The sequence below is a fragment of the Ochlerotatus camptorhynchus genome, unplaced genomic scaffold (assembly GCF_037179485.1).
Source record: "Ochlerotatus camptorhynchus isolate MF236.1 unplaced genomic scaffold, CSIRO-AGI_Acam_v1.1 ptg000442l, whole genome shotgun sequence".
Classification (NCBI taxonomy): domain Eukaryota; kingdom Metazoa; phylum Arthropoda; class Insecta; order Diptera; family Culicidae; genus Ochlerotatus; species Ochlerotatus camptorhynchus.
In genome coordinates, this window is record NW_027040928.1 from 190,466 (window position 1) to 215,561 (window position 25,096).

Genomic DNA, 25,096 nt, shown 5'->3' on the forward strand with positions numbered 1-25,096 from the left:
AGGCACTGTCTGTCAACCCCAGCAGCTGTCATCAATTAAAAATCAGTCACTCAATTTAGAAATCATTGCCCACCTCCTACAAAAAAAAAAAAAAAAAAAAAAGCAGAAAACATTAGCAGCCAACGACTGGCAGGTCATTCGCAGGGAATTTGGCCGTGTGAGCACGACTGTTCATAAAGTGTCGTCCAAATCCACTTAAGTCCTTAAATGTTTATGTAAAATCAGTTTTGATAGCCTACCCGTCGCCGTCGCCGTCGCCAGCTTCGGATGTATGAGGTAGTCTCGGGCACGTTACTCCTTTTTCTTTTCACATTCCTGATGCGAACCATCACCGGAGGAGTACCAAGACAACCGCAAGTGTGCTCGAAAACGGAATATTTCCCATGGTCGAGCAATTTTTGCAACTTGGTTTTCCTCTGAAAACTCCGAGCTCCGATATTACGACCAACACAGCCGGAGGGTGGCAGCGCACGTGAAAGTAATAAAAATATTATTTTATTTACTTTTATCGCTTTGAGGCTTCCATTCGCCGCCACGATGCTGTGCGCGCTGGACCCCGGGAAAATCGGCAGGAAGAATTACCCGTGGTTAAATGGGAACTCGGTTTTATTTGCTCTACATTGATGGGATGGGACAGACTTTTCAGCGAACCAGAGCTTGAGATTGTTCAATAACGAAAGGCGAACCTTGCTCCAGGGTGGATTAATGTCGAAGCGGAGTATTTGAAAACATGGGTAACAGTTGCTACCGAACTGTCTGTGGATTGGTTTTTCACGGCAGCGAGAGCCGGAACAGATGGTTCATTTTCAGAGTCCGGTCCGGATGACCACCCGAAATGGTTCGGACCGGTGTGGTATGTCAGAATTAAAAGGTGAATTACGGACTGAAGGGAGTATAGTTTCAGTATCTGACATTGAGGTGAATATCCAAGTAACATTGCAAGGTTTATCAAGGCTTTAAGGTGAAAGTGACCCAATGCAGGGTTGGTTCCACTCACTTGCTATAAAAACATATTTTTTTTTCTCTCTTTTTTTTCTTTGTTTATTTACCTATCATTCATTGGACTCGTTTGTGGTCTTAATGAACAGTTAAATTTATGCACAAGACTAGAATATTACAAAAAAAAAAACTTTCTAAACTAGAGTATTACAAAAAGCTATCGCCTTAAAGAGAGTCGTTGTTGAAAGTAGCTTATGGTCAAGTTGAAGTTAAAAAACAATTAAAAAATTTAGTCAAAAGCACTACACATAAATCGAATGGGGTCATGCTGTCCATATTGACCATTTCGCGAAACAAGACGAAGGAAATCCCGCTGTTGTAGTCTCCTCTCTGGTGCGTACAAATTAATTTAGATCAGGATATTCGGGGCATCAATTTCTCCTTTCAGCATTTTCGCCATAAAAACCGCTTGAGCGATGGAGCGTCGTCGTTCTAGCGTCTCTGGTCCGAGAAGATGACAACTTTCCTCATAGGGTGGTAAGTTGGAAGGATCATTCCACGGGAGAGTGTGAAGTGCGTATCGAACGATTTTTTCTGCACTGATTCGATCCTAGCAATCCAACTGGCATGATACGGGCACCGGGAAACCACACTTGACTCCAAAATTGATCGTACCAGCGTAGGCAGAGTGAGTGCCGGAACTCTGCAGAAATTTTAAATATGAATTCAAGCTGCCTATTCGCTTTAGAGATTACATCGCTATAGTGTACTCGAAATGTAAGAGCGCTATCTAGCATAACACCCAAGTCTCGTATTTGGGTTACTCGTTGTAGAGGCTGTTCTGCGATGGAGTACTAACAAATAAACTGTTTGAACTTTCGAAATGATACTGCATTTCTAAATGCTAACCGTCATGAAATTACGAGAATATCACATTTCAAAGCAGTTTACCATCCTCTGCAGCTCGAAACAATCTATTAGACTCCTGATTATCATGTAGACACAGATCAATAGTGTAACTTCGGATCAGAAAGTGGTTCCACTATTCATTGGCGAACAATAGCACACCCAGCGGTAGAGGGCATATTCTGCCTGCAGTTAAGATAGGCAGCATGCTGTGATAGTGTGAGTGCGCATTGAAAGCCCATATGGAACGCTACCACAACGCATCGCTTGTTGAGCAGAAAAACGAACCACGTTTTGCTTCACCGATTTGTTTGCGCTTCCCCTTCTGTTCTGTGATGTAGATCTTGACGTCGTTCGCGTAAAACATTCGGCATTCAGGTGGCAGCATAAGTTCGATTTCATTGATGAATAGTACGAATAACAATGGATCAGATTGCTTTTCTGGGGTACTCAGGAAGTGTTGGAAAATGTCTCGGATTGTTCGGATCCAATTTTTATACACAGCGTGCGACTAGTTAGGTACGATCTGGACCAGTCTAGCTAGTAATATGGTCAACACGTTCGAACGCGGCTTTAAGATCCGTATAAACAGCGTCGACTTGGGCACCAGAATCCAACTCCACCAAGCCATAACCCGGGCTGACGAAGCGTGCGTCCGACGAGTTCCTGTGAGGGGTAAGTTTATTGCCATTGATTCCCAAAACGTGATATGGTCGATCTGAACAGGCAGATTGCTTCCAGAATGAACTCACTCCGAAATGAAAATTTCGGGCGTGTTGTCCAGAACCTGGACGACCGCTCCAGACCATTCTGGAAGGTAGCCAAGGTCCTGAAAAATCATCCCAAACCCGTTCCACCTCTCAAAGTCGAAAATGATGACGATCGGCTTTTAATCACCCCACAGGAGAAAGAAAATGCGATCGGCGAGCATGTCGCTTCATCGCATTTGCTTGGCTCGAATATCCAAAGTCCGCTCGATGATCAGGTTGCGCAATGCGTTCAAAACCTAGATGCCTCCCCTTGTGTCGTGCCTCCGGTGGATATGATTACAGTACAACAGATTTGCTCAGCGCTGAAATGCACCAAGAACATGAAAGCTCCCGGGTTTGACGGTATATTCAACTTGATCTTGAAGAGACTCAGCATGAAAGTGCAGTCTCTTCTAACCGCTATATTCACCAGATGTTTGCAACTGCACTACTTTCCAAGCATCTGGAAAGTAGCAAAAATCATACCAATCCGCAAACCTGGTAAGGATCCAACATTATCTTCAAGCTACAGACCAATCAGCCTCCTATCAGCGCTGAGCAAATTGTTCGAGAAACTCATTCTCAATCGTTTGATCAAGTTTGTCGAGGAAAATAACATTCTCCTTCCGGAACAGTTTGGATTCAGAAAGAGGCACTCCACCAATCACCAGCTAGTACGGGTGATGAATAACATCCGAAGTAACAAAGCTGTATCCAAGTCCACAGCCATGGCCTTGTTAGACGTTGAAAAGGCGTTTGATAATGTTTGGCATGATGGACTTGTGTACAAGCTTTGTAACTTCAACTTTCCTTTATATCTTATTAAAATCACCCGTAACTACCTCCAGCAAAGGTCGTTTAAGGTATCGTTGAATGGTTGTCTTTCAGACATGTTTTCCATCCCAGCAGGAGTCCCGCAAGGCAGTCTGCTGGGCCCCTTGCTTTACAGCATTTACACTTCCGGCATTCCTCCCCTCGGAGACGGTTGCGTGTTTTTCCTGTTCGCAGATGATACCGCAATAGCCGTCAAAGGAAGGATGCCCCGCGAAATAATGAACAAACTTCAACGATGCCTTAACGCCTTTGCTGATTATGCCATCACGTGGAAAATTAAAATCAATCCCTCCAAAACACAAGCTATCATGTTCCTCCATCGGCAATCGCCCAAACTAAAACCGGCTCCATCTTGTACTGTAATCATGGATGGCACAAGGGTTGAGTGGTCCGTCGAAGTAACCTATCTCGGGATGTTGATCGATGAAAAGCTCCTCTTCCGTTCACATGTGGAGAAAACTGTAGTCAAGTGATCTATCTTGGTTAGGTGTCTGTATCCGCTGATTTGCCGCAGATCCCGCCTCTCAAGGGTGAACAAACTGGCCGTCTACAAACAAATCATAGCACCTGCGATCCTCTACGCAGCTCCGGTGTGGGCATCATGCGCACAGACTCACAGGAACAAAATTCAGGTCGCTCAGAATAGAGTGCTGAGGATGGTTCTTACTCGTCCTTTCGACACTAGAATAAAAAAATTTACATGAAGAGGCAGGCATTGCCAAACTAGATTCAAGAATTAACGAAATTAAGACTAAATTTGCACAAAAATGTAATTTATCAGAACATGCTTAGATAAGCAATTTGTATATAGTAGTTGTAGGTTAGTTGTAGTTGTAAATAGTAGTTATAAGTAGTCTCCTTTTTCCAATTCAAATCAAACCAATCCCACCAAGGTGGTCATACTTTAAAATAGGCCTGATAGGACTAGGAACTGTAAATAATAATTAAAATCTCAAGTCAAAGTCATTAGAATCCATGCTACGCAGGCATGTGGACAGGAATTGAACTAGATTCGTTGAGACAGACCGTTTTGGGAAGAATCCGTGTTGTTCAGTGTAAATGTAGCGCTGGCAGCTGGCAAACAAAGCATCATTTTCAATGATCTCGAACACCGTCGAACTAGCACACAGCGATGTGATGTCACGAGAGTTTTCAATATCAGCCTTATCACCTTTATTGTGGACAGGGGACATGACAGAAAATTTCCAACAAGTGGAGAATTTACGTTGCTCTAAGGAACCATTGAATAAAGCAGGTAATGGGTAGACAAGAGCATCTGCACATCTTTTCAATTTTCAAGCGGGAAATCTGTCGGGACCAACAGAGTATGAAGTTTTCAATTTGTCTGTCGCTGCTTCAACATGATGCGATATATGTTGTGATGTTATAATGATATGTTGTACTTGTAAGTTACAAGAAGAGGTTGCAATGTATGTGTTTGACTCATACAACCTATCAATTTCGCTTTCAGACTATCATAATCAGCGATTGTATCATTCATTTTTGAGACCGTACACTCAGAGTGAGCACTCACGAATTCTTAAAATCGCTGATTGCGATGCTCTAAAAGCAATATTGGCAGGTGTGATGTGTCAAACACATACTTTGCAACCTATTGTTGTAACTTGTAAGACTGATGATCATTATAACATCTAATGAATTCATAATTTCGAAAAACATTGTTGCATAGCATGCGAATCAAGAGTCTACAAAAAGCAAGTATTTATACAAATAAGGCATATTTATTTGTTTGTCGTCAATCAGTGTAGACCGTTTTACAATAGTTGCATTAAGTGCTTTTTCACAATTTTATCTTTTTCATATAAATTATAATATGTTTTGAAAACAAATTTAAAAATACCCCCACTAGCTGACGTTACACGAGGAATTGAAATATTGCTTTAATTTGGTTTTTGTCACTGTAAAGTCAATGTTATCGCAGTGCTTATTGTATGTATCCATAATTTGGTTAAAGGGTCCAAATTTAGTATAATTCGTACGATGGCGGTTTGTAGTAAATATAGATGCATTTGCATTTAAGGATGTATATGCATTTAAGGATGACAAATAGTTGCGATGTGATACGATATTGTTTACAAATGAAATCATAGCTAATTCACGACGCACTTTTAATGTTTTGATATTTATGAGCATACATCGAGCTGTGTAAGATGGCAGAGGAAATGCAGTTCAACCTTACTTGCGTAGTGTATATAATAGAAACTACTTTTGAACGGACTCTATTGTTTGTTCGAGTGTGATTGAATATGTAATATTCTAATATCGACGTTTTCATCGCATACGGATCGTTAAAATTATAGCAGAAACGTTTTATGAAATCAATCATGTTGTTAGCTCTGTTAATAATTGTGTTATAATGATCGGTGAAAGTAAGCTTTGAGTCTAAGATAACTCCTAGATCTCTGACTCGATCACACTTTTCTAAGATCTGGTTTCCAAAAGTAATTGTTAGATCGGGTTTGTTTCGTTTTCTACTAAAGGTAATTAAATTACATTTTTTTTCATTCAATTGTAACTGGCTTTTCTGACACCAAGCATGGAATATCTCTCGGTTACTTCATCTACCTAATAGCTCAGGTGTCGAACAGGTGTGGGTGGCTGTTACCAAATACATATAAAGGGTGATACGGTCAAAATTTGGTCAATATCAACTTGACGTATTTCTTTCAATTTTGCATTTAAAAAACCTGAACACCCCTCATTTTGAAGGTGTGTGTGTGCAGAATGTTGCTCCTATTTTGATTTTGGAATTCACTCTTCAGTTGTCAAAATGCCGTCCAAGCATGAAGAGCAGCGTATCAAAATTTTACTCGCGCATCGCGAAAATCCGAGCTACTCGCACGCAAAGTTGGCAAAATCGCTAAAAGTTGCCAAATCAACCGTTACAAATGTAATTAAAGTGTTTGGGGAACGTTTGTCGACAGCCAGGAAGTCTGGATCGGGGGGAAATCGAAAACCGGAAGCCGCTGAGACGACAAAGAGAGTTGCCGGTAGTTTCAAGCGAAACCCTAACCTCTCTCTCCGAGATGCCGCAAATAAGCTGGGTGTATCGTCTACAACCGTGCATCGAGCCAAAAAACGAGCCGGACTATCGACTTACAAGAAGGTAGTGACTCCAAATCGCGATGATAAACAAAATACGACGGCCAAAGCGCGATCCCGGAGGCTGTACACGACGATGCTGACGAAGTTTGACTGCGTGGTAATGGACGACGAAACCTACGTCAAAGCCGACTACAAGCAGCTTCCGGGACAGGAGTTTTATACGGCAAAAGGAAGGGGAAAGGTAGCAGATGTTTTCAAGCACATGAAACTGTCAAAGTTCGCAAAGAAATATCTGGTTTGGCAAGCCATCTGTACCTGTGGCTTGAAAAGCAGCATTTTCATAGCTTCCAGGACTGTCAACCAAGAAATTTACGTGAAAGAGTGTTTGAATAAACGTCTGCTGCCTTTCCTGGAGAAACACGGTTGTTCCGTACTGTTTTGGCCGGATTTGGCATCTTGCCATTACGGTAAAAAGGCCATGGAGTGGTACGCCGCCAACAACGTGCAGGTGGTTCCCAAGGACAAGAACCCTCCCAACACGCCAGAGCTCCGCCCAATTGAGAAATACTGGGCTATTGTCAAGCGGAACCTAAAGAAGACCAAAAAAACTGCTAAGGGCGAGCAGCAGTTCAAGGCAAACTGGCTTTCTGCGGCGAAGAAGGTGGACAAGGTGGCTGTACAAAATCTGATGGCAGGGGTCAAGCAATTCGGATTTGGAAAAGCGGAAGCCTAACTGAATATTTTTCCTGAATTTTATACTAATTGAACTTGAAAAAGAAATTTAATTTGATTTTTTAAATAAACGATTTCACCGATTTACACGTGTTTTCCCTTGACCAAATTTTGACCGTATCACCCTTTATTATATTAACAATATGATCCACCCTTTCGCTTAGCTGGCGAACCGAATTTTTAGCGATGAAAGCACCTCTGTGGCCAAAAAGGCTACCAATGAATTTGTTTATCGTCACGAGGGGTAAACCAAATGAAAATTTGTTTAATATTTCAAATGAATGTATTTCAGCATTTTATTTTATTTGATGACAACAGTGACACGTCAGAAATTTTTTTAAAGTAATATACACAATGTAATTAATGAAAATAATTTGACTCTTACTTTTGTAATAAGTGCTATATTCGCACCTGTCGATTGTAATTGAATGATTGTTGCTGACCTTTTTCAACGCTAGATGGTGCGTGAAGCAATATTTTGCAGGCCAATTGTAACTAATGAAGACTTCCATCCGTTCACTGGCCCTGCTTTGAATTGGTTCATGTCGATGAGTTCTAAAGGCTATTTGAGAGACTGGAACCACATGGTTGAGGAACTGAGAAAATCATTCGTGCATCCAGAGTTAGATTCTCTAGTGCGCTCAAAAATATATCAACGTCGACAACAGAGAAACGAGTCTTTTCAAGATTATTATTATGACATGGAAAAATTGTTTCGATCTATGACTATTCCGATGAATGACTCAGAAATGATAGATGTAGTTAAACGAAATATGCGAGGTTGGAAAAGCCATGAATGGATCATATTGTTAATATGATATATTTGCTGTTACCCTACCGTTGAAAGTGGTCTTCATTTGCGTGTTGTATTTACCCCCGGACCGACTTGGCGATTCTGAGTTGATCGATCAACACATTGATTCACTTTTTTGGGTTGTATCCAAGATGAATGTGACTGACGAAATCCTTGTTGTTGGTGATTTCAATCTTGCCTCAGTCAACTGGTAATCGAATGAAACAGGGTTCTTTAAACTTCGCTCTAATGGCTCATACATTACACCTCTAATAGCATCTCTCCTAGATTGCTACAATACTGCTGATCTTCTGCAACGGAACGGGATTTCCAATGAAAATCATAGACTGCTTGATCTATGTTTCCTTAGCCGTGAACTCGCCTCTAATTGCTCGGTTCAAGAGGCACCCGAACCACTAGTTAAACGTTGTAGACACCATTCACCTCTGCAGTTATCATTACACTTATATCAGGCTTGCACTTTTCGGGTAACCGTGGACAGCGTATCGTATGACTACCATAGGACTGACTTCGAGGGAATGGCAGTCTTTTTCGAAAACATCAGCTGGGACGATGAACTCCGAGATCGTGACGCGAATGCTGTCTCTTCTATTTTCTCGAATATTGTCGTGTATGCGATCGACCAGTTTGTACCCATGACAACTCCACCCATATCTAGTAACCCTCCTTGGACCAACCACTGACTCAAGCGACTGAAATCATCCAAACGAGCTGCCTTGAAGACATTTTGTAAACTTCGAACGGATGTATTGAAGAGGAAGTACAACCTCGTTAACAAACAGTACAAGCGGCTCAACAGACAGCTTTATCAAGCCCATCAGCGCCATCTACAAACTAAACTCAAAGCATATCCCAAGAGCTTCTGGAATCATGTGAACGATCAACGGAAGGAATCGGGCTTACCTTCTACAATGTACAATACGGATCAAGAAGAATCATATACGGAGGGAATCGCTGACCTGTTCATGTCACAATTCAGCAGTGTCTTCGTCAAAGAAAATTTACCTAACGAGCACATCGTAGCCGCCGTAAGTGATGTTCCAGTACTTTCTGCTGTTGGGCCGCATCCGCCTATTTCGACTAAAGATGTTCGTAGAGCAGGCCTTCGTTTAAAAAATTCTTTCAGCACTGGCCCTGATGGAATCCCTTCCGCGGTTATTAAGAACTGTATTGGAGTGCTGGCCGCACCTTTAGCATCCATCTTCAACCTCTCTTTGGTTTCTTTCTTTCTTTCCCTGTCTTCAAAAAAGGCAATAAGCAGTCGGTGTCCAACTACCGTGGTATCGCTGCTTTATGTGCAGTCTCAAAATTTTTTGAACTATTGGTGCTAGATTATTTAAAACACACATGCTCTAGTTACATCGTGACGGAACAGCACGGTTTTATGCCGAAGAGGTCGACCGCTACAAATCTCGTTCAATACACATCATCAATCATACGCGAGATGGAAAGAGGTCATCAAGTGGATGCTATCTACACCGATCTTTCTGCTGCTTTTGATAAAATCAATCACGAGATTGCAGTGGCCAAACTAGAGCGACTTGGTTTTCACGGTTCCCTTCTTGATTGGCTTCGCTCATACCTCACCGGTCGACATATGTCAGTGAAGATTGGAGATCATTTTTCTCAACCGTTCGCTGTTTCTTCTGGTGAACCTCAAGGCAGTCATCTGGGACCGTTCATATTTTTATTAGATCTGAATGACGTTCACTTTTCGATCCGTTGCCTGAAGCTGTATTATGCTGACGATTTACTATACTTTGTCATCAAAGATCGAATTGATGCATTGTTTCTTCAGCAGCAGCTGGACGTTTTTACTGTTTGATGTGACAAGAACAGGATGGTGTTAAATGCTTCTAAATGTGCCATTATAACGTTTTCCAGGAAAAAAAAATCACCTATCTATTATGCTTACAGCCTGCAGGAGCAAATATTAAGCCGTGAATCTACCATTAAAGACTTAGGCGTTCTACTTGATTCACAACTCACCTTCAAGGACCATGTGGCTTATGTTTCCGCTAAGGCATCTTCTCAACTTGGTTTCATTTTTCGTTTCGCCAAAAACTTTAGTGACATTTTCTGTTTAAAAACACTCTATTGTACACTAGTCCGGTCCACATTAGAGTACTGTTCCGTTGTATAGGCTCCTTTTTACAGCAACGGGGTGAATCGTATTGAGGCCATTCAGCGAAGATTTGTACGTTTCACCCTTCATTGGCTACCCTGAAGTGATCCTTTCAATCTCCCTAGTTATGAATGTCGTTGTAATTTGATGTCCTTACAATTACTTAGTGTTCGCCGAGGCGTCTCTAAGGCTACCTTTATCGCTGATCTCCTGCGATCGGACATCAATTGCGGTTCACTTCTGCAGCAGTTGAATGTCAATATCAGACGGGTAAATTTACGTTCTTAATATTTTTTCAACATCCCGGCTTCTCGCACAAACTACGGCGCTAATGAGCCGTTAACTAGCATGTGCAAGATTTTCAACAAATGTTATAACTGAATTAAGAATCTGTTTTATAATGTACTTTTGACTTCCTGACGGTTTCTGTTTTATGTACTTAAATTAAGTTAATTATGTTATCATTAATATCCTTTTATATGTTTAGGACTTAGTTCAAGCAAATGTATCTGTAGGATTCCATGTTATCTGTTGGTACAGGAAAGGATGAGGTTTTGCGCCCACTAGTGTGGGCTTTTCCCTCCAAATAAACAATAAACAATTTGCGTGATTGATTTTACAAAATTCAAACAATCCTCACCAAATTAACAAATGTGCATGATACTTAAAAATAATTGCATTCACTGGCCGGCAGGTGCTTCAAAAAATTTGGTAATTTGTAATCGTAAAATTGAATATATTTGTTGTTCTGTGGCGAACGTTTCAGCTCAATTGATCAAAAACGAAGGAACAACATGTAAACTCTACTGCTTTTCTCTCTGAGATGACTACGTTGCTCATGACGAGAGGAGCAATACAATAGTGGGGTAAAGAAGAAATTCATTATGACACACCATCCCCTGGATATGCTATCGGCAACGTGGCAGAGGAGTGTGCGTTTGACTAGTACCATAGAGGTAACTCTAAGACCAGAAGGTCCCGAAAAAATGTGCTCAAATTTTCGGCTCAGCTATGGTCCTCTCTTCGGTCCCAAGCTAATCGATGTACCCCTCGAAACATAGGAAAATCCACGAACCCCTCATTTTATCTGTCAAACTTTCATAGCGAATCAAAACAAACAAAGTGTAGTGCTATAATGTTGACTAGAATGGGGAACGCTTATTGATGTACTTGGGACCAATAGGCTAGTCAAGTAGTGATCTTGTTTAAAATCGTTAGTTTCCACCGGTTGCTAGTACTGTCGCAGTAATTTCAACTTCTATTCAATTTTCACACTGCCCTGCTCTAGCGGAACTATCATCCTATCCTTTTCAGAACTTTCTCTAGTTAATGAATTATCACACTAAAGCTTCATGTTGATATTAGTATAGTATTTCCAACCAACTCTCGTTGGAACTTCACCTATGAAGTTACAAAAAACACTTTGAATGTCAAAGTCAGTGTTGGAAAAATATCAAAAAATCAAATCTCACCAAAGCCAAAAATCACGCTTGATTTTCGTAGATAATAATCAACAAGCACACAACTGCGGTTGAAATTGCAAGCTGTGCTGTCGAAGCTTGGAATATCTATCTAACAAAACTCACCAACTTCAAATCTCTCCAAACTGTGGTGAGATTGAGTTTCATGATTTTTGCTTTACACCCGAACGCAACTGAAACTTCCATAACGGCTAGCAGTAGTCGCTTCGTGTTTGCCATCGGTGAAGATAATGAATACTTCAATGGAGGATTCAACTTTACACGTTGTGAATAGTTTCGCAATATTAAAGGAGGTTGTAAAACCAATATCAAGCATTATATTTTGCTCCAATATCAAGCGTGGAGCGTATGAGAGTGGAAAAATATCCATTTGCTAAACTCACTCACTGGTCCAAGTTGTCAATTTTGTACAAAAATCATCATGCACAGGCACTGCTATTGTATCGAACAGAACTGTATGGTATAAATAACTACCCTGGTATTCCAGGAACCAGGAACATTTCAAAATTTCCCATTTGTATAATTTTAGTTTTAGTTCTCAATGTGTTGTGAAGCTCTTGTACGCTTTTCCCAATTTGTGTCCCAGTTCCTATCAAAAACATTTTTTTTTAATAGGTGACAGAATTAGAAAAATTTCAAAGACTTTCTTAATAATGTATAACGATTCTCAAACAATAAGATTAGCACAATTTATATTCACCATATTCTAAACAACATATTGATAATATTTATCGACACTGGTAACTTTTTGAAACAAACAGTAGATATAATTAATAAGTGAAATAACTGTAATCAAAACTTATTTATTACACTAAAGACATTAGTAAGTAATAATGCAGTTGTAATCAAGTTTGCTCATGTTTCCAAAACTGACTTATAACAACAAGTAGTAAATAAGTCAACAGAGTTACAATCATTCTCAAGTACAAGAGTTAAAAAAAAGGAAGTAAGGGGCTGTTCATTAACTACGTGCCGTGTATGGGCCGTGGATAATTGCCAACCCCACTCCCCCCCCCTCTTAACTGTCTACGTAGTTTATGAACAGAACCCCTAACTTGTGTGCTTCGTTTGTTTTGTTCATATTTTTTTAAATAAACATATATGAGTTTATGAAACTTTACTTTAAGAATATTAACCTTAGATTGTAAGTTTGATTAACCTTGTGTTTGTATTTTGTAAGTGTGTGTTTTTTTTATGTTCGTTTTCAAGATGAATAGAAATAAGTTCATGTTTTAGGATTAATTAAATATTTGTATCGTAAACCACATTTCAACTCTCCCTTTTCCCATTCAAAATATTGTAAATGTCTACTAACCTCGAGACAACCGCGAGTATTCGGTCAAGTTCCTTTAACTTTAAATATAAGACATAAATAATGTATAACGAAATGATAACTCGGCTTTGTAAAGTTTATTCGATTAAGCCTGTACAAATAAATTAATTAAAATAAAAAATAGAATTATTTCAACCTAGGCAATGGCTACTGCGAGAACAAGGCAGATGATAAAAATCAGGATAAAGTCATGCCAATAAAAAGCTTCTGTTTCCGCCCGGGATCGAACCGGGGGCCTTCCGCGTGTTAGGCGGATGTGATAACCACTACACCACGGAAACCGCATGATGCTGTTTCTCAAAAATAGCTTCAAAAAAACGTGAACCGTTCACTTATCGCTCCATCTAAGCTGAAAATAGACGACATTCGCTTCTGAAGCGAACAAAGTAGAAAAAAATAGCACCGCACATCGTCAGGCACAACAACAACAAGAGTCTTTGATAAGGGTCACCGAAAACGGCAAACGAGAACAAGCAGCAAGATGCCACCGTTCATTCGCTCGTTCGTTTTGTTGAATCAGTTTGACTGAAAGTTGACCATACACACTCGTGCACGGTCGATTAAACCAACTCAAATTTAAGTTTCGTTCACTCAAGTTCGCAAAAATGAAGGTTACTTACAGAGACCGGCTCGATTTTCCAGGAAAACTTTTCTAATTCACTCAGTCACTCAGCAGATTTTTGAGGCAAGGGGTAGTATATGGAAGGATTTTCGGTTTTTCGATTTTGAGTGAAAAACCACTCTCTTTTGAGTCGATCTCATCGGCTACCTCACGCGTGTTGGCATAGACGAGAGAGTAGCGTCCGCTACGCTGGCTGATTATAGCACATTGACACGGTTGACCGTTCTCCTACTTTCTGCCTTTTTGCCGTTTTACCCCGCCGCATCTAATCGTCTTTTTTTCTTTATTTTCTTTGCAGGACGAAAAAAATCAACTGCTCGTTACTAACATATGGTTGAAGCTAGTAAGTATAACGTTTCGGGAGACCATGTGGTTTCTCAGGGGATGGCTGCTGCAAACGAACGACAACGCTGAACCAGCGCGCTAGTTGAGCGTTGCATATTGAGGCTGCAGCAGCCCGTATAAAATGTTTTAGCCACCGAATCCACTATCACCAGGATGACGTCGCGTGCATCACGCCACCAGAGGACCAGCTGGAGTCAACGGTGATCGGGCGACAAAAAAAAAAGAAGCGTCATTTTGAAACACAAGTTCGACGAGACATCCGCTCTCGCAATAAACGGTCGTTACGTATTACATCATCGGGAATTTCGTGCAAGCATTACATTCTGCCGGGCAAGGGAGACGGAAGAGATAGAGGGGGACAGAAAGTGGGTCAAACCAGATGCTCTTTGATGATTTATGGATTTTGAAGTTGGAAATTGAATTTTCTCCCTAAGCGTTCCGAAGAGTTGTTGCAGTCAGGAGATGGAAGATGTTGAAGCTTGGCAAGAGGAAGTTTTACGTGTTCCGTGTTTCGGACCGGAGCTTTGAAGTTGAAAAGAAGACGGTAGTAGTTTTTACCAATGTGAAAATTCCGAACGGGAAGTAATGTTTCGATCTTTTGAACCAGATGGTCATTGGAATGGTCTGGGAATGTTTGAGGCAGCAACGGTGCTGCTTCTCATATTTTCGTTCAAGTTATTGAAAGATGGGAAAAACATGTATAAAAGCGCATGCCTGCATCTGTGCTGTATGACTTTGAAGTAGATATATGTACATATGTTGAATAGAATGATGTTTGATAGGCTTAAAATAGTTTGTTTTGCAAACTTGCTTGTCATTTTCAACATATGACCGGAATTCTCCGAATACTGGACGGTACACTAATCTGAATTTTTTTTTAAATTTATTATTTCGTCTAATTTGTAACATAACAAACATGTGTGGTGATTCTGAACGGTGTTAGTCTAGATAAATTTTTTGTACTTTTTTGAGCATACTAGGAATTGATAATCAATTTTAATAGGTTTCCGGATTTATGGACTAAGGTTTTGGATTTCGGTGCATAACGGTATTTTATCTCGCATCACTTATACTAAATATATTTAAGATGGATACCATTGAATTCCGTCAACGAATGTGTGTTGTCTAAAGTTAAGGTGTCACTGAGAATGTACGTTTGAATACCCTCTCTACCAGTGATGGAAAAGTTCGCAAAAAATCACTATGACTCGCGAACTTTTCCCTTGGAGAACTTCGTGAAATATCGCGAACTTTTCCAACACTGCTCTCTACCTCTTATATAATATAATAAGGTGGAATCTAGATATTTAAGAAATTGATATGAACACTTATATAATGTTTGTTTACGTCTCATCCTTTATGCCAGAGATGGATTCCATCACGTGTAAAATTAGGTATTTCTAAGTGTGCAGGAACATCAACAGAAGAGTAACGAGAACTTCAGGGAAGTTCCAGAAACTCAAGGAGCAATCCACAAATATCGTAGAAACTTTAAAGAAGTTCCAAGGAATGAGAGAAGAAGGAGAAGTTTCTTGAACGGACTGCGAGATAGTATGGTTCTGTAAAATTGTAGGCACTTCAAATATCAAATGATATTTTTCGGATTTATGAAGCTATGAGATATTTCAATGATAATTGTTATTTACAAGATGCAAGAAAAGAAGGTAAAATGTGTACATGACACATACAACCTGTCAATTTAGCTAACAAAGGATCACAATAGCGATTAGCTGTAACGATGAGCAACGCGATGAGCGAGCAATCAGTGATCATAAAATCGCTAGTTGTGACCTTCTGAAAGCAAAATTGACAGATTTTATAAGTCAACCACAAGCTTTTCCACCTCTTCTTGCTTCTTACAAATTAAAATTATTATTATAATATCTCATAGCTTCATAGTTACGAAAAATAGCATTTTAGCTGCAGTCCGCATCGTGCTCTCTTGCCGTGCGGATCTATTTGCTTTTTGCTGAAGGAAGTGTTACTACTACCTAAAGCTACAACAAATTTAAACAGCACTTTTCAGTGCTCAACCTGTAAAAATTTTCTACCTTTTTCAACTCTTATTCCTCTTCGATCCTTGTTTGGACCCTTCCCGAGGTAATCCTTCTTGGATATCGATTTGGAAAATTCCTCTTCGATCCTTCAGATTCTTATAGTAATCTGCTTGGAAGTCGATTTGGATAAAAATTTACTGCCGCCATGGCGCCTAAACGCAAAAGAAAGGGGCAAACTCTTGACCCCCCTTCTGATGAAATTAATTTGAGTAATCAATTTGATTTGCTCACGGATGATGAGAATGATCCATCATCCAAGAAAAATTCTAGTAAACTTTCCCGGCTTAATGCCAAGAAGGAAAAGATTCCCCCTATTGTGATAACCACTACCGATTTCCATGCTCTTCGCATGGAACTTTTGAATTTCGTGAAAGTTAAGTTTTCACTACAAATTGGACGTCGGGGTGAATGCCGTGTATTGGCTGAAACCTTGGACGGATTTAAATGTCTTCTCAAGTATCTTACTGAGAAGAAGCACAAATTTTTTACTTACGACACCAAAACTGAACGTGTGTTCAAGGTTGTCATGAAAGGACTGCCCAGTGGTGAATCCCTGGATCAGATCAAAGATGAACTGGCAAAATTACTTGGAGTTGTGCCACTCCAAGTAATCAAAATGAAAATGAAATCCCGTCCTGGCGATTCGCGTAACGGGATTTCTAATGATTTTTATTTAGTTCACTTCAAGTCTAGTGAACTAAACAACCTTAAGGCCTTAGAAAAAGCTAGCCTTATGCTCCATGTCCGAGTGAAGTGGGAACACTTCAGGAAGACTGGAGGAAATTTCCAAAACCTCACCCAGTGCCGTAAGTGCCAGGGATGGGGTCACGGAACTAAAAATTGCTACATGCCAGCTAAATGCATGAATTGTGGTGATTCCTCTCACGCAAAGGACGACTGTCCTGTGAAGGAAGATCCTAAGAAATTTAAATGTTCAAATTGTGGTGAAAACCACAAATCCAATTTTTGGGAATGTAAGACTCGCAAAGCGATCCTACAATCTCGTTCTAACCGTCAGGTAGGAAACGCTCCACGTTTCCGACCAGGTACAAATTCCTCTGCTGTTAACAACGGTCAGCGAGGAACAAATTCTACATTCGTACCCGTAGGTACAAATATCACCCCTGCTTCAAATGTTTCATCTGTACCTACTCCCCTCGCTGCTAACAATGTTCAGCGAGTTAATGGAGCTACCTATGCTGCTATTGCACCGGGTAGAAATCAAAATACTAACCAACGGAAGCATTACTGCCCTCAAAATGGAATTTTTACAGAATTCATTAATTGACATGATTTCTGATATGCTTAAATCTAACTCCATGTTTGATGCTATTCAAACTGGAGTAAAATTTGCAAATAATATTGTCATGACTTTAAAATTCAGTAATGGATTTTAAAGCATTAAATATTGTAAATTGGAATGCTCGATCTCTTAAAGATAATGAAGACGAGCTATTTAACTTTTTGAGAGTTCATAACGTGCATATTGCCGTTATAACTGAAACGTTCCTTAAACCTGCCCATAAGGTTAAGAAGGACGCAAATTACTTGATTTATAGAAATGATCGTCTTGATGGACCCTGTGGTGGCGTTGCCATCATTGTTCATAGACGAATCAAACATAAAATTCATTCTTCATTTGAAACCAATGCTTTTGAAACTTTGGGAGTTTCTGTCGAAACAAAATTTGGACAACTTACGTTTATTGCTGCCCATTTGTCATTCCAAAAGAATTTTCTCGAGGGTGACCTTCATAAACATACCCGTCATAGGTCTAAATTCTTCATTATTGGCGATTTTAATGCAAAACACCGCTCATGGAATAATGCTCAAAGCAATTCCAATGGTAATATTCTGTTTGATGATTGCTCTGCAGGTTATTACACTATTCAATATCCAAACAGCCCAACATGCTTTTCTTCTGCAAGAAATCCCTCCACTATTGATTTGGTCTTAACTGATTCATGTCAACTTTGTAGCCAATTGGTTACCCATGCTGACTTCGGTTCTGATCACCTTCCAGTAACTTTTGAAATATCCCAAGAAATAATTTCTAATCCCAACAGCTCTACTTTCAATTACCATAGAGCTGATTGGGAGCAGTATCGAACATTTATGGAATATAACTTCGATCCAAACATTCCTTTGCAAACCAAAGATGAAATTAATTATGCTCTTGAATCTCTGACTACTTCTATAGTTGAAGCAAGAGCTGCCTCAGTACCAAAATGCGAGGTTAAATTCGATTCAATTATAATAGACGATGATCTTCAGCTCTTGATCCGTCTTAAAAATGTCCGTAGGAGACAATATCAAAGAACACGCGATCCTGCCATGAAGGTTATCTGGCGGGATTTGCAAAAACAAATTAAAAAGCGATTCTCTGCCCTGAGGAACAAAACTTTTGAAAATAATATTTCTAAATTAGACCCGAGTTCCAAACCCTTTTGGAAACTCACAAAAATTTTGAAAAAACCTCAAAAGCCTATTCCAGCGCTTAAAGAAGGTGGTAAAATTTTGATCACAAATTTGGAAAAAGCTCAGAAACTTGCTAAGCAATTCGAGAGTTCCCATAATTTCAGTTTGGGTCTTACTAGTCCTATTGAGAATCAGGTTGCTCGGGATTATCTGAATATTTTCTCTCGGGAAAATATTTTTGATGATTCCTGGGGGACTGATTTGGACGAAGTAAGGTCTATAACTAAAAATTTTCAAAATATGAAAGCTCCAGGTGATGATGGAATTTTCTATATCCTCATCAAAAAACTCCCAGAGAGTACCTTGTCTTTCTTGGTAAAATTATTTAACAGATGTTTCCATTTGGCATACTTTCCTGATAAATGGAAAAATGCAAAAGTTGTTCCAATTTTGAAGCCGGATAAAATCCAGCTGAAGCTTCTAACTACCGTCCAATAAGTTTGCTTTCTTCAATAAGTAAACTTTTTGAAAAGATAATTTTGAATAGAATGATGCTTCACATCAATACGAACTCAATTTTTGCAGATGAGCAGTTTGGATTTCGCCATGGGTATTCAACTACTCATCAACTCTTAAGAGTTACCAATTTAATTCGTTCAAACAAATCTGAAGGCCACTCAACTGGAGTTGCTCTTCTAGACATAGAAAAAGCATTCGACAGTGTTTGGCATGAAGGTTTGATTGCTAAATTGAAAAAGTTTAATTTTCCACTTTATATTATGAAATTGCTTCAAAATTATTTAACTGACAGAACTCTTCAAGTAAATTATCAAAATTCCAAATCTAATCGACTCCCTGTTAGGGCAGGAGTTCCTCAGGGTAGCATTCTTGGGCCTATATTGTATAACATTTTCACTTCGGACCTCCCTGATTTGCCTCAGGGTTGCCACAAATCTTTGTTCGCTGATGACACAGGCATTTCCGCTAAAGGAAGAAGTCTTCGTGTTATTTGCAGCAGACTGCAGAAAAGTTTAGATATTTTCTCTTCTTATTTACAAAAATGGAAGATTTCTCCCAACGCTTCCAAAACTCAACTTATAATATTTCCACATAAGCCTAGAGCTTCGTTTTTGAAACCTAGTAGTAGTCACATAGTCACTATGAACGGAGTTCCAATTTCCTGGTCAAACCAAGTGAAATATCTTGGATTAATACTTGACCAAAAATTAACTTTTAAAGATCACATTGAGGGCATTCAAGCCAAATGTAACAAATATATTAAATGTTTGTATCCTCTTATAAACAGGAAATCCAAACTTTGCCTGACGAATAAACTTCTAATATTTAAACAAGTTTTTAGACCGGCCATGCTTTACGCTATGCCAATATGGTCTAGTTGCTGCACTACCAGGAAAAAAGCACTTCAAAGGATTCAGAACAAAATTCTGAAAATGATTTTGAAGTTGCCTCCCTGGTACAGTACAACCGAAGTACATAGAATTTCGAATGTTGAGACTTTAGCACAAATGTCCAACAAAATAATTAATAATTTCAGGCAAAAATCGTTGCAATCCTCAATTGCAACGATTAATTCCCTTTATACTTAGATAAGATTTAGTTTTAGTTTTTTATTTTTAAGCTATCAATTGTTATACTGACATGCAGGTTTAAAAAAAACCTATTTAAAATACTGAATTGCCAAGACAGGAACAATGTAAAAACACTTAGATATATATCATAACAATTAAGGCTGGTAAGTTACTGTAGTAACTGGAGCACCTAGGTTAAAAATGAAAGGTAATTTATTTTGAATTTGGAACAAATAAAGAGTTAAAAAAAAAAAGCATTTTAGCTGCATTGAGCAATTACAAGCCTGCTTCAGGGAAACTCAGGAAAATCGTCAATCTAAAATTAGCTTTAAAACATCGCTATAAAACTGCATCAAAGGCATTAAAATGCAATTAGCCAAAAATCCAGGTTGGGATTAATTTCTTCACGCACCCAGGGCGACGCATAATGCATCCACATCGGATCCGTTGTGACAATTCTGACAGTCAGACCATGGATTTAGATGCCATTTTGCCGCAACCAATCTAATCCGGACGCATGTGCGTGACTCATTTGAGTGTTGTTTGTTTGCTTTGTTTCTTAGAAGTCGCTCATATCAATCAAAGTAAAAGTTAGATACTGGAAAACCCCTCTAGGAATCTATTCTAGCCACGAATGAGTACAAGACCCATAATGCAGAAGATATATTTCGGAACTCTCCGCAAACCAGCCCGCTCCAAATTCACCTTCAATAGCTATAAATCAACTTTTCCCTGATTGGACGTGGGGTATTTCGAATTCACAGTCAATTTTCCAATCGCTTTTTCATGGATTTCCACCCATTCCCTTTTGCAACGTGCTGTACCTACTTGGACGGTTGTTTGGTCGGTGAGGTGGGAGGGAATGGCATCAAAAATTGACTGCCAGACATTATGGGGAAAGTCAACAACGTTAGGATGGCTGTAGGTGTAGCCGAAGCTCTTGCTGACACCTTCAGAACATACACATGTATATATATATGCTTACCGTATGCGTGATAATGTTTGCACCATTGAGCAATGTCAAAATTAAAAAAATTCTCAAAAATTTCGTTTTCGTATTTTTTTTTTATTTATTCAAAGGGGGGATGTTTCTCAGAGTCTCAAACTATGTTAATCATCGATCGAGTTTCCACTTGCTGCAATTACGGCATCCACACGCTTCCGGAATGCATGGCAGGTTCTAATAATGTAGTCTGGATCCATTTCTCTCCAGGTACGGGTCAATGTTTGTCTGAGGCTTGCTGTACTCGAGTGGCGTTTAGAACAGACCTTGGCCTTCATGACGCGCCATATTGAGTAATCCAGCGTATTAAGATCGGGGCTGGATGGCGGCCACATATCCTTCGCCCAGAACGGAAGATGTTCCTGCAACCACTTCTGAGTGCGGTTCGAGGTGTGGCACGGAGCCCCATCTTGTTGAAATACAACATTTGGCTTCGGACCGTACTGTTCTTTGATCCACGGAAGAACATACTTACTTAAAATCCCGATGTAGACCTCCGTGTTGACTTGGTCGCCTTCTGGAATGAACACCGGGTAAATTTTTTTGCCATCGGAAGCCACCAATCCAAACACCATAACGCTAGCAGGATGCTTGGTCAGATACACGTTCTTGTGCTCGTCGGCCACGTCATTTACCGGAAGAGAACTAATATACCGGTCGGTTCTGGAATTTGATACGGGATCGACGGTAAACATTCTCTCATCGGTGAGAGATTAACGGATTTTTTCGCTTAAGGAAGTTCAAGATTTTCTTGCATCGTTCGACTCGTAGCTCCCAGATGCGGTTGGTAATCATGTGAGTATTTTTCCGTGCCCTAGACTTCACCCCGCAATCTTCCTTTACGATCTTCCGTGCCGTAAAGTTACTGATCCCGTGTTCCTTTGCCATTTTCCTTATTGAACGCACTGGATTCACCCGAATCTTCCTTTTGATAGCAGCGATAACCCTCGGAACCCGAGCTGACCTCGGACGACCTGTGGCCACCTTCGCGGATAGTTGTCCTTTCATTTCTCGGTCTAAAACCCTTTTGACGGTCCACCGGGACACTCCCACGGCGATTGAAATGTATTTTTGCGACATTTGCGCATGGGACTAATCACGAATACGCAGCCACTTCGTCATGGTGCAACTGTCAAACTAATTAAATCATTTTCTTTTATACACAGCCTACTACGGTATGAGCTATAGGTTACGTGCATGCAAAGAAAGCCAAGGCATTGTATGCACAGGTAAAACGGGAACCTTATTTGTACGATGATGCAAACATTATCACGCATACGGTATTGGAAAGCTGCTGCCAACAGCATCAGCAGTAGTGCAACCACCGACCGTTGAAAATGGCATGAGATGAGGTAACTAGTCATGAAATCTCCGAGGACGATTCGGCTGAAGCTGTCTGACTTACCGAAGCTTGGCTTGCAATCCAGAGCGATCGTCCGGGACAGGAAAGAAGGGGTGCGCTTTAATACATAAAATATGAGGATAGCAATTCGATTCGACAGTTTGACTTTCTTTACCCGAGCGCGAATCACGTACCTGTTCTCGGGTCTGGTTTTGGCTGCTAGAGCTGCAGCAAGGATATTGATTGGACGGTATTTTGGCCATTGAACAATATGGGCAGATTAGAACTCAACAATTTTTCAAATCTTTCTACTGAAAGCTGGAATGAATTTCAGTGAAATTTACCACTTCACTCAACTATTTTCTACTGGACACCATTCCAGTTTGAGCTAAAATTTCAAACTGGAACGAATTCGTATAAACCGCATTCGATTTTATTTATAGCTTCAACCCCATTCCGAACGGACATAAAATGGAAAAGCCGCTGCTGGTGAAGCAGGAGGCCAAGAAGTGTCTTGGCTGGATTTCCGTATCTGGGTGCACAACACAAAAAAGAATAAAACCCCCTCAAACGAAGCTGTTTCGGTCAACAGATCAACGCCAACCGCCACCGCCGCCGCGCAAGGGATGAAAGCGAAACCACAATATGATGTGCAATTTATTTCGTTTCATTCCGAGGAGATATAATCTTATTTGCTTTATTTTTATCGTTTTTTTTTTTCATTCGGCACCCTTAGACCGACGGACTGCCAGGCAGCTCCTCGGCCACGTCGGACCATGTGCGGTTTTTGAATGGTGCTACCCAAAGCAACCGGAAGAAGAGTCCACTTCAACTTGTTGTTGCTTCTCGAAAAAGAGATAGAGGAAGAGGGAGTGTGTGTATTGTGGTTGTGTAGAATATCATGCAAGGATGTTTGATTCATTTGGCCGTATCTCGCTCTCGCCGGGGAATCTGGTAGAGCATCATGTCCAGAACCCCCAACGAGACCGGGCAGGGAACGTTTCTGGGTCAAATGGTCAGTAATTTTTCTCCAATTTTTACTGCTTGGTCATGTCCTGGTGTGAGCATTTGCGATTGCCAAAGTGTTGAATGAAGACGTTGCTATCGTCAATCATGAATTTTATTTCAGGAAATGTAACTGCAAATGGGGAAACTTTTCAGAGGAACACTTGCATCGCCGTAAATATTAAGAAGTTATAGGGTTAAGGTGCTTAATATTGGGTAATTTTTTTTTACAATGTATCACTAGCAATATCCATTTGTACGCTACGAAACACGCTGGGTCCAATCTTGAGATCCATAGGCCAACATTAGAGCCATTTCCCCTATTGCTATCTAGGCGAACGCAATCAACATTACCCAACCGGCCTCGGAACCCAAAAAAAAGGGGGACAGTGGTGATGATGCTGGTAGACTATCACATATTTCAGCATGACACTTGTACATTGCATTGGGTTATTTTTAGTAATACAGTCGATTCACATTTTCACTGGGTATTCATGTAATACGATTTCTAAGCCCGAAGATAACAAGTTATTGTGTTTTATATCATCCATTAAACACATTCAAGATCACATTCAAACGGCTAGAAGCCCATCACCGAGAAAAACCACCATCATTAATCACCCCGTGAACCGACGCAGCGATTACCGTTCGATGAGGCATGCTAATTCTCACACAAACCCTCCACCTCTGCGGACTCGCAGCATCGCTGTGTGTGCAGCAAAGCTCGAGAGAAATAGTGATGATGGCTGCGGATTGCAAAATAGAACGCCACTTGTGAAGCTGCTTCTCGGACTGAGAGCATGTCGGAGTAGTGACGGCGAGCTAATGGAACCTATTATTCGGCCGATTTATTTACAATGAAAATAGGATTTTCATTTTAACTAACAGAATCACAGAAATCTAGGTCCGCAGATTTTTGTTTCGGTTCAAGGTCTCACCATTTTTGCAGATTATGTGGAATTATGTAATTTTCGGCTTAGCAAATCAGTCAACCGCCGCCGTCGTCGTCACCGTCGTCGGCGAGGTGTCAAGATAAATGAATGCTGCCAGCTGCTGGCTGGCTCTGCAGCAGTCGTTGAGGCAGGTATTAGCAAAAGTGGATGGAAGGTGGCATTGGAGGAAAGTGCTAATCCGTGTGATTCGTTTTCACGCATTTTTCGCACGTTCTGGTGGTGCAGTTAGTGAAGTTTCGTTCAAGTTAAACGCGGATCAAAGTTTAGTAATGGAGGGAAAAAAAGGCACGAAGGGGGAAGACTTCAAAGTAACGATAATTGATATTCTCCAGGGTGGGTGCTGACGAGGGTTCTCCCCAACTTCAGTGTGTCTGCGGTTGAGATGGTTTTAAAGTTGATTTTCCACGAAAAACAGGTAAAGTGCGACGTTGGTTGATTTATGAGATTTATTTCGGTTTTTAGCAGCGATAAATTGCGCGCCTGTCTAGGGCAGGCTAATGAGTTTTTGTGAATACAGGTTCGATGATCAATGGCGCAGAGCTTTTGGTGATATCCGAACTGGGGAATGAGGGGGCGAAATTATCGCAGTGGGAGGGCGCAGGACATGGAAATGATAAAGTTTCAAAATGTGCTCAAATGAAACAAACACGGTCGTTGAGAGTAACTTAGTAGCTGAGTTGAATCCAACTCAAAATTGGAAAAAGTTGGGTCACTCAACATTTTTCTCACTTTTCCGGGAAAACCTGCTTGAATATGAGGAAATTCGACCAACACTTTACTCAT

General features: G+C 40.3%; 1 protein-coding gene and 1 non-coding gene across 3 annotated transcripts in view; one reads left to right on the forward strand and one right to left on the reverse strand.

Moving 5' to 3' along the window:
* The window catches only part of LOC135711780 (neuronal acetylcholine receptor subunit alpha-7-like), a 321,984-nt gene that overhangs the window by 137,231 nt on the left and 159,657 nt on the right, over positions 1-25,096 (forward strand). For both annotated transcript variants that reach the window (XM_065234748.1, XM_065234749.1), the window contains exon 3: positions 13,900-13,944. In XM_065234748.1, the coding sequence (XP_065090820.1) occupies positions 13,900-13,944 (45 nt within the window). The remainder of the gene's footprint in view (positions 1-13,899; positions 13,945-25,096) is intronic.
* On the reverse strand, positions 13,188-13,260 carry TRNAV-AAC (transfer RNA valine (anticodon AAC)). The gene has a single exon. It is a non-coding gene; the product is annotated as a tRNA-Val (tRNA).